Below are 11,480 nucleotides of genomic sequence, written 5' to 3'. Positions count from 1 at the left end.
AAATTGTGGAATTTTAGCTTCGTAGGACAGTGAAGCTTTGTTCACATCACGAAAGTGTTATATATCATTTATGTATTTTTAAGTATAAGCAATGAAAAACACAGAATTTTATTGTCGCTAGTAGAGGCAGTAGTGTAGTTTGAGGTTCAGGAGTATTTGTTTATGGTCCTTAAAGCTTGAACATCCATGTAAAGAACAGTCATGGATGTAATAATTTTACTGTATTATAAAATAACGTTAGAGATATTCGTAAATCGTATTTAGTGAGTACGAGTTGTTTGTATTGACAACATTTTACTAAGTCTGATTTAAATCTAATATAAAAAAATCCACTAAAGTACGAATATTATGAACGAAAAAACACCTAATAAGTCAATATCATTTAATTCGTGAATGCATCTTTATTGTTTTCTAAACTTAAACCTTCCTTGAATACAGGCAGAGATTAAATTCACGTTTTCTTTTCAAGAAAACTCAACATAGTCCAATAGGAATAAAATACTGAAATGAAATACAGCTACACAATTTCAATAACTATGCAATTATAATGAAGCAAAGAAAAGTCGCATTAGGAACATAGAACATTTCCATTATTTAATCAGGCAATCATTCGTTTACTTAAGTAACATTTGGTTCTTAGAAACACTGAAAGAAATCCACATTTTCGTGACTGATTGGTCAAATATTTGTAGTGAATGCTATGAAGCTAGTAACATATCTCCTCTTTAGCTCACTAATCGCTACGTCTCTAGCGATATTTTTTGAATTGAAAGTTCCATGTTTTGAGGTATGGTATGTTTCATTGTTTCATTGTACTTGTTTGTTTCTGAATTTCAGATAAACTGTACAAAGAGATATTCATCTCCGCTATTTGATTTGACAGACTAAACAGAAAGTATCTACTCAACAACATCCACTGCCATTTCTTGTGTGACGTAATAGTTGGATTTCATCGTCAATCTTAGAGCGCATACATGACTCCGATCTGAGGAGCTCGTTATGTCGCAATAACCGGACGTGAACCATGAATCCTCGGATTCACAAACAATCTGGGCATACTAACTACTAAGACACGTCCGGCCCGTTTCATAATAAGTAAATAATTGCTGCTTAGAAGTGATGCACTCTAACCATTCTGTACTTAAATTTTTTTTGGCTCATCTAGATTATTGTTAGCTAAGTATTTGTTTTTTATTTTCCTTTCATATAGTAGTATGGAAGACAAATCACCAAATAAACTGAAAACGTTGCCAACAAAATGTCAGGTTTTCTTCCCAATGAAAACGTTAAAAATTCATTTCTCCATATTCCAGCTTATCTTATCCGGTAGTGTCTAATTCTGTTAGAAAATATTTGTTTGTTAAAGGTAAGCTTCTCTCAAGCAATTTTTTCCTATTCATTCAATTTCCACTTAAAAGTTCGTCCTCTCCTTGTCATTATATACTTATCAGGTACCAAAGCTGTATTATCATCAGGAATTAACCAGAACTCTGATATTTCATGTGGAGAGTAACGGTTATTTTCATAACAGAGACTTAAAATCATTCTTATAGCTTCTCCATAGTGGCCACGTCATTTGATTACCTGTTACTTACTGTCTGAATCTATGATCAAGAAAAATATGCGTATCTTAAAGGAAATAAATAAAGTTAGCAAAAATTTAAAATTCTGAAAATTTTAAAAAATATAACAAATTTTACTTTCGATTTTTTATTGTAAATTGAAAAAAATATATTTTTGTCGAATTTCGTTTTTTCTTCTTGAGTTGTTATTTGCATGCAAAAAAGAACTACTTCAAAACTTTATTATGACACATTTTTAGCTAATTAAAAGCCTTAAATAATTATAATAATCAAAATATTTCCTTGACCACTTTGTGGGTAGTTTCTTCCATTAAAAAACAATATACGAGTTGCCAACATATAAAGTTCTGTGGGTTTAGGTTTTTGCACTAGATGGCAGCATCACCTATTTGGTAACAGTATCGTTTGTTTGTAAAGTTAAGCACAAAGCTACACAATGGGCTATCTGTGCTCTGCCCATCACGGGTATCGAAACCTGGTTTCTTGCGTTGTAAGTTCACAGACATACCGCTATGCCACCGGGGGGCTGATAACAGTCAAATGAACCCAAAAATTATTAATCTCAAAATCTGACAAGAATACGTTACGTTACACTTATTGTACAAAACGTATTTATTTGTTTGTTTTGAATTTGGCGCAAAGCTACATGAGGGCTATCTACGCTAGCCGTCCCTAATTTAGCAGTGTAAGACTAGAGGGAAGGCAGCTAGTCATGTACAAAGGTAGCTGAAATAATTGAATATATCTGTGTAAACCATATAAGTGAGATCATCGACAACTACTTAATTATACAAAATATTTTTGGCACTTTCAAATTTCCCAACATCTAGTTGTAATACTTTTCACAGTTCTATACTTTTCAAAAATTCTTAACCATAATAATATACGGAAAAGAGACCTGATAGTGAGCAACTAATTCATTATAAAGTTTGTTACAATTCAAGTTAAAGATATGCACATAATTTATGTATAACTTAACCACCCCTGTAGTTAAATTGAAAGTTAGTTATCTTTTTTCCCAAACGACTGACATCATAGGAAGTTTTTCATGTACTGTGACATAAAACAGTAGAGATTCACTGTTGGTTTAGGCAAGCGTCATGTCTAGTTGCAGTCATTGTGAGGTTATCATTAAATATAATGATAGTTTTGCTTTGTAACAACCACTGTTTTTACATCACTAAAAATTTGAAGTGATTACTTATAATAGTAAAAATGTTGCAATTTATTTTTATGTTGAGTTACTTCTAAATATTCATGGTTGAGAATGACGATTTCAAAGTAACAAAAATAAAACACATAGAATAAGGAGATATCTAACTTTCTGAGTAATCCACTTTGCTCTTTCAAATGCCACAATCTCACAAAGTGAAAATTATTTAAGCCGTTAAAATTATTTTATATTAAAAACGTCACTGAATTACAACTAACATTCTTAAAATCCGCAGGGATAAGTAGTAGCAACAAAAAAGAACGTTTTTCCTTGCATTCTTAGATGAAAATCTTGGAAGAAAAAAAAGTTTTTTCCATAAAACAAAAATAATTAAAGATATAAGGAATTATTTCGAATTTCATCTAGATGGACGTGGAATCACATTTTCAGTTGTTTAAAAATATTCTGAGATTTTCTTGAAAAAAAAAAGTAAAAATTTTCAGCAATTTTAAAATTATTTAGATTACGTAATATACATAGTGGGTCAGAAGTTACTGTACAGGTAGCATTAATCGGTTGATGCAGTTTCTGCTGTATGGTTGGTACAGTTGGTATTATATATTTGACACAGTTGGTATAGTTAATATAGATAATATTTCGTAATTGGTACAGATGGTATTATACGGTTGGTACAGATGCTGATGTACAGTTGGTACTGCACAATGTTACGAAAACAATTGAAACCATCTGAATTATTGTGTATGGTTCTATAGTTCTTAACGTAGGCTAAGTGTTGTAGTCAAACGTGCATCTATTTATACATATATATATATATATATGTGTGTATGTGTGTATATGTGTATTAAGAAGTTCTACAAAATTATTTATATTTGAGCAGTATTTTACAATTATTCTTAAAACACAGAGGAAATATTTGGGCATAATGGTGACACAGAACATGAAAACATGATGCTTCGCATTTTCATCTTGGAGGAAAATAGTCCTGCTGACAGGGTAACAGCTCTACAACAGTCTAGAAATGACGGCGTGGAGTTGGACAATCGAAGAAAGGATAAGCTTGTTTATAACATCATCCAAAAGACTGCACAGCTCAGTAGTTGAAGAAACAATGGATGGCAACCTAGAGAAAATAAGTGCTTTTATTTCAAAGTCAGAACACAAACACTTAGTATGCATATATTTATATGTATATATACACACACACACAAATGCATACAGTTACATATATAATTATACATACAGAGGTTGAATATATTATATAAAAACGAATTTGAGCCTCACTACGTCACTACTGTACATATTGACAATAACCATATAGCGTAGTTTCTACTGCAAAAAGCTTCATCGTAAGGCTGTCAAGTCCAAAGCTACCCACTTCTGTCATATATACTTTCCACAATCCATATTGAGTATGAGGATGACGGTTCCCCCAGTGTCCATTTCAACAGACAACTTGTAGAATAGTCCATAGGTGCTGCATCCGGCGATTTGACTGGTATGTCTTCACACTCAATAGCTTGAATATCGGTTTCATTCCCTAGTTGTTTGGAGTATGTAATGATTTAATAGACTGTGAGGTCCTGTTGAATTATAATGCCAGTAAAGAGATATAAGAATGCCATACTTCATTTGCAAAATGGTGTGCAGTACATGATCAATACTTGGGTTGTATGCTATCCAGGATGAACATCATGTTGCTAAAATGTTTGTCATTGCTCATTGTATGGAAGGAAATTTAATATCAGAATAATCCATGCTCCCTTGAAATGGCTTACCAAGTTCAAACAAACACATTATGTAAGAGCTTAATCGATTATGACTTTGCAAATTACTATTAAGAGATCCAGCACCATCATGCTAAGCAGCATAGGAATGCATTTGAATTCTCTAGAAACCTGTCAAAAAATGTACATTCAATCAGTGTCCAGACTATGGTTATCATGTGATCAAAAAGCCACAGTAGCAGCCGGTTTGAACCTGGCTGTATATAGTGGAGTTAGTAGTGTATGAAATCTCTACTGAACATTATTAAAGAGTTGAGAAGAAAACACAATCATCACCAAGATACGTTAAAATTAATTCATGTTGCCACATCCAGTCATGCTCTATATGATCACCATGATTTTTGACAATACTCTTCCAGTGTAATTGCCACTGCATAAGACTATCATGCCAAAAGCACACCATCACGCCCTGCTTGCTTTCCATAATGTATGAAAATGGCAATGTCCCTGTCACCTTTACCAGTATATATATTTGTAGGGAATAGTTTCAATGCCCATTGAATTTTCCAGCTGCTTTAGGGATGCAACAGTTGAACAGACATATGATGGTAACAAGCTGTGTACACGTGATTTGTGTTACTTTTCCAAATGTAGAGCCTTCTTCATTATGTTGCATACTGATGGCGGGAGCACATGGATGGCTTTTGCCACTGACCTCTTGTCTTCATGGATATTCACCTGTTACAAGAGGCCACAAAAACTTACCATGGCTGGGGTGAGACATGCTGCAGGTCATATTCCTTTGTTATCCAATGCCATTGATTACGAGGGACATTCCCATCTTGGGAATTGTAAATACAATTTTAACATATATTCATGATCTGAGTGTATCAATGCTTTGCATCAGAAACATATATTTTCCAAAGATGATCTTTTTTTTTGTAGCAGCATACTACATACATAATGACAATTATTCTCCAATGGTAGTTCTGATACATTACATTCCACTACGATTTTATATTAGTTGTTGTTGTCATGGGATGTACTTATTTATCTATTCAAAACAGTTTTAATATCGTGTACTCAATCTTCTGTATTCCAATATCTTTAACTGACATAGGAAAATGTACCTCGTATTTTGTAAACGTAATTTTGTACTTATGTTCTGTAGTTTGTGGGAAATTTTCACTGAGTTTATACAATACAATTTAGTTGGTGATCTATCCAATAACTCAAAACTATGATTATAGGATGATAGATATGCTACCACGTATTCAGTTTAAAATATTATTTTTTGATTTATTTGTTGATGTGATAAGTAATGGATTAAAGGAATGTGTAGCCAAAAGCTAATTAGCAATGTTCTATAGTATTTCGTAATGTGTAGTTCTTAGGATTATTGAGCAGGAATGATGTTTACACCATCACTACTGTAAGTGAGAGGGAGATTTACCAGGGTCATAATTATGCTTTCAATATTTAGTGGGAATTAGAAAGGTATTTTCAACTTGCCATTTTATAAGTATGTGACATCACCATAATCTATGATTCTGGAAACTGCAAGAAAGTGCCCTGCCTTACAACTATCAGTTTGGGGGATCTCATGATGGCTAACTGGCTACATGGATAGGGTGGACAGGTTGCACTGCTGATGTACAGTCAAAGTTACAAATAAATATGGTGATGGCAATTATCTTTCTAGTCCACTTTTAGTGGAGGTAGGTATAACAGAGAAGCCTTAGAAAAATACAAAGTTGTCTTTAGTCTTTTAATATTTTGTTTTCTGTTTTTCAATGATACAAGTAGGCGTCATTCACTTTAGTTATAATGGCAGCAGTTGGGAGTTTGAAAAAGCTGTTAGAACTCGACAACAAATTGAGATGGAAAGATGGACTTGGAACCTAGACTTACATTTTTAGGGTGACGAATTGTTTGTTGTATATATTAGATTGGTTAACACAAAGGTCAAAAACACTGCTCTTAGTTGCTTTCTATTTGTGATATAACTTCCAATGACTTGCTTGAAATTTCTTGTGATTTCTAAATATGTTAAAGGAAAATCAATTTGATATGTTTGAGTTGAAAGAGCTGTGATATATTGACTATCGAAACTACCCTTCAATTTTATTTATATTATAGGCAAAATTAATCATAATACTTATAGATTTTAGATTTCTATTGAAGCCTCCTTTAAGCCTTTATTTGATATTGTTGCATTTCCTTGTTACAATTGATTTCAGATTTCACAATGGTTTTGTAATTTTGTAATTTGTTTTAACTTGTTGGTGAAAGCTAAAAATAGTTCGCTTTTTCTACGCATGTTACCGTGATGTCTTGGTACTTTTAAGACTTCAGTCTCAAGCAATCCAGTTAAGTTTCAATAATGTGAAATAAGCCTAGTTTCATGCTGTTGACCAGTCGAATTTCATGCATATTTAATTTAGCGTCAAATGTAAATCTCATTGTCTATAAGTTTCTCTAACTTGATAAAAAATAAACACCGTTAAGGAAGACAGATTAATAAAGGTTGCTTATTATTGTTATATTAAACTTTGGTGTAAGTCACAACACGTTCTTCTTTGACACAAGTCATAACCTTTCCACCCTGTTCAACTATCCTTATTCCTCTTATTATACGAAAGATTAACTTAGTTGTTGGGGCTTTTCTACCAACAAATACCGCAGTATACACGCTTCCAAAAGAAAAACTAACAAATTTACACAACATTTTCCATTATGAATTAAACTGGATTGAAGCATTTTCTTACAGCATTTGTAATTGAAAAGTTCGCAAAAAAACAACAGAAAAAAAAAGCATTTATTCACATTAAACGATCTTTTCCAACTTATAAAAAGACTAGGATACTAATTCTTTTTACAAACACACATTGATTATTTAACCAAATTAACCTCGCACGTTTACAGTATTGTTTCTGTACAGCAAAAGTTATTCGAAATTCAGCGTTAAAACACTTCAATGTTTTACATTCGTTTGATAAAAAAATCGTATAAAATAACAGATATCTAAAGGAAATTTATCGTATATTTCGTTTTTCAGTTGTTGTAGCTCAAAATAAAGACTATTCGGGAAATATTCCAATATGACTTATAGCTTTATTTTTCACTTAAAATATTTCCTTATACTTCGACGTTTCGTTAAGAACTTTAGTAAATAATGGCGTTTTAGAGATTCTGTATTGCAGCTTATTGACAGAGGTGAATAACCAAAACAACCATAATTTTTTTATTTGACCTCTGAAATCATTAAATTATTTGAAATACGCAGAAAGTTAGTCACATGTAAACAAGTAGGAAATAAATATAGATTGGCGTATAGATTTATGGAGAAAACAAAGGGTTAGAATCAAGCACATAGAAAGATAAACAAACTTACTTTCAGCTCCAGCTGTCCTTCTTACCGTAATTGGATCTATAAAATAAAGACAAAGACGTTGATCATCTTGTTTACTGTATTGCAGTATGAGAAACAGAACGAAAATGTTTTAACCTCGCTATAAGAATAAGGTTTGTTTGTTTGTTGTTGAGCACAAAGCTACACAGTTGGCTATCTGTGCTGTGTCCACAACGGGTATCGAAAACCAGGTTAAGTGTAAAAGGCTGAAAATAGAGGTAGCAATTAATGACGAAAATGAATCTGTAACAAATCATATTATATGCCCTAAAATTATCAAAATTTCTTCCAAGAACTATGCTTCAAAAGGAGGAGTCCAAACTGCTTACGAAAACAAGCAAACGTGTTATGATGCAGTTGCTGTCGTATACTTGTTGCGTCAGGATTGAACCTGTATTCTATGGCAACCATAAGTCATTTCTACTTATTTCTATTCGTCATTCTGTCAAAGTAACATCTAGCGTGAGGTGGCGTCGCCATGTATATTAGCTAATGTCATAAAATGGAATCCATTAAAAAAGACGATGTTTCTGTTACAGAAGCTTTTAACAGTGAGTCTAATCGTGAAAGGATTTTTTTAAGTATTGTATTATAAGTTATAAATTTAAGAACTTAAAACTTACATACTATTAAAATGTGGATTATTAGCTACGTTTTATGCGATAAAAGATTATTATGATTTTGTTGGAAGTGAACGTGCAAGTGGATCCGAATTCCAAAGTGTTTTATTGCAGTGTTGTGTTTGCCCAAAAAGAATATTTACAATGCCAATAAGAAATCACTTTTTAATCTAAAGAAACGCATTTGTTACAAACATAAACTCGAGGATTTTGAATCGTGCATCAAGAGAGAAATGGATGTAAACAGGTCAAGTAAACAGTCAGTAAACACTGGGGAAATGAAGCAGAACAACCAACTGTTGGAGCTTTCATTGCTGCTAGTACCAGGAGGGTTAGCCAACGTAAAATAAATGCACTCATAACTGAATTGGTCATTGGGTAAATGCTTCCTTTCAAATTTGTTGAATCACAAGCCCTGAAAAATGTTATTCAGACACTACAGCCAAATAAAATAAATTTTGGTAAGAAAGCCCTAACATGCAACAATAAATTCGTCCAGAGAAGCGACTACAGCTAACTGTTGGAGCTCCCGCAACAGGTAAGTTGTAATATATTAATATTTTTCACTTTATAGATAATGAAAATTATTGTTGTTTCTCAAATTTAAAACATCTAATATTAGAATGAAACTTGAAATAAGCTTCAGATAGCATTTGCAGAGAACGTGACAGCGTACCGTTTTGCATTCACTAGTTTTGCTTTGTATTGTTAACTTTTAAAGATCCTATCTGGGCGTGACTGTGCATTGGATTGACCCAGAAAGCCTGGAGAGAGAAGGCCCGGCATGGCCAGGTGGTTAGGGCACTCGATTCGCAATCTGCGGATTCGAATCCCTGTCACACCAAACATGCTCGACCTTTCAGCCGTGAGGGCGTTATAACGTGACGGTCAATCCCACTATTCGTTGGTAAAAGAGTAGCCCAAGAGTTGGCGGTGGGTGGTGATGACTAGCTGCCTTCCCTCTAGTCTTACACTGCTAAATTAGGGACGGCTAGCGCAGATAGCCCTCGTGTAGCTTTGCGCGAAATTCAAAACAAACAAACAAACAATTAAACCTAAAATAAGGAATGCTATGTTGGTGGGTGTTTGTAGTTGAGCTTAAGCAAAAGACACAGACATGGCTACAGCAGGTATAAAACCAGAAGTAGATGAAGGCACAAGAATGAGAACATATGTAGCAATAAATGAAGGCTTAGTGGCTATGGCAGATTAGCAATTCCCTGCTGTGCAAAACACACCCACACACTCAACAAATGATATCCCATTATTTTATAGAAGAAGACAGAATAATTCTTAAATGTTGCAGAAAAACAGCCTGTATATCAGGCTTGACTGATTTACAAAAAACAGACATACTCAGACTGAGAACATCATGCCAGGCAGAGATTTATATTAGGTATATGATGATTGAAAATGGCCCCATATTTTAATTTAATAAAAAATAGACTATTGAAAGAATACTAAGGTGTGATATGGCAAAAATGATGATGAAACAGATAAACATGTTAACACAGAAAAAGGGAGAATCAGAGTATTTGAGCACAACATACAAAGAATAGGTAAAAGATTGAGATGACCATATGTGTACCCAAATGAACACATTATTCAAGTTACATTGAAATCAAATTATGTGAAAGGGTTAGGCACTAATCTAATGTGATTAAATGTAAATGAAGCAAACATCCAACAAGCAATGCTTTTAGGCTTAATAGAAGCACCTACAAGAGAAGAACATAGAGGGGAAACGAGTGTATTAACCCCAGCATTTTAAGATTAACTGTGCAATAAAAAGAAACAACATGCAATCCTGGCAAAATAGAAGCACAAGAGTAGCACTGGAGACTAAAATAAAAAATATTAAATTTTTAAATGTGGCTTACAACGACACATCTAGTAATACTAGATATTGCTTTAGGAAAGAACATAAGCAAATAAAATGTTTTAATTGCAGATTACAGGGACGTATGACTCACAAAAAGAAATTCAATAACATGCCTAGGACTGAAAATCCTAGAAGAAGGGTTGCAAAACCATTGGTAAAACAAATAATTGTAGAGATAACAAAAAATAGTTCCAGCCAGAATTACAAAAAAGAACTAGAAATAGTTCTGGCAGTAGTAGTTAACAGATCAGTGTAAAAATCGAAGGCTTATAATGTTGATTACTAGTTGACATAGGTGCTAGAACTTCTTTTAAGTGTAAAGTTAATAAAGAAAAATCGTTAGGTAATGCATGGAAAGAAGTTTTGAAAAGTATCTTAATTTTTGTTACAGGGAATCCAGTTAAAACATTAGAAAAGTATATTGTGTGCAAGTAGAAGTTGGAGGTTTAAAACTTGAACATGTATATCATATCTGTAAGTATGTAGACTAAAAGACAGATGGTATTTTAGAGAAAGCTTTCCTAAGAAATTGTTACTCTAACATATCTCTTACCACAGGTAAACTACATGTATAAATGGAAATCTTAAGTTTGGAAGGAAGCATACCTCAGACTTAACTTCTAGCTGACTCAGTTATGTAGTATGATGACAAACAGTAATGAGGCTGTTGATAAAAATTTGAGAAGTAGTAGCACTGAAATTTCTTGAAGCAATATACAACGCAGTAACAATTAGAATGGTAGTAGATTTAAATTTCTTAATGGTGAAGTGAATACAGGTACTGTAAAAATGGACAATAATAGAGAAACATAATGATATGGACCCTCAGATGACTACACCTAGAGTAGGCAACAAAGTTTTCCAAAAGGAGTGATGTTAGTACATATGTTTGTAAGATTAATCAGACTTGCAGAAATACGTGAGAGAAGTCAGGTTGTTATTGAAGCTAAAGAAGATTTTAAGTGAAATGAAAAAATACTAGTTGAGCTGATAGAAATAGATGAATGAGGTGTATATATTGCTGTACACTGAGTGGTCACAAGTAAATAGACACCTAATTTTTCGTCATTTAACTGATTTATGCT

The 11,480-nt window shown here is 33.1% G+C and overlaps 1 protein-coding gene across 3 annotated transcripts in view; it reads right to left on the bottom strand.

Annotated features, from left to right (window-relative positions):
- Positions 1 to 381: 381 nt before the first annotated feature.
- Positions 382 to 11,480, bottom strand: part of LOC106464700 (suppressor of lurcher protein 1-like) — a 152,388-nt gene continuing 141,289 nt past the window's right edge. For all 3 annotated transcript variants that reach the window (XM_022392466.1, XM_022392465.1, XM_022392467.1), the window contains 2 exons: positions 7,876 to 7,911; positions 382 to 3,877 (listed from right to left, as the gene is read on the bottom strand). In XM_022392466.1, coding sequence (XP_022248174.1) covers positions 3,819 to 3,877; positions 7,876 to 7,911 — 95 coding nt within the window. In that variant the 3' untranslated portion in view covers positions 382 to 3,818. The remainder of the gene's footprint in view (positions 3,878 to 7,875; positions 7,912 to 11,480) is intronic.

This window comes from Limulus polyphemus, unplaced genomic scaffold, assembly GCF_000517525.1.
Source record: "Limulus polyphemus unplaced genomic scaffold, Limulus_polyphemus-2.1.2 Scaffold1722, whole genome shotgun sequence".
NCBI lineage: Eukaryota > Metazoa > Arthropoda > Merostomata > Xiphosura > Limulidae > Limulus > Limulus polyphemus.
This window is presented reverse-complemented; position numbering and strand designations above follow the sequence as displayed.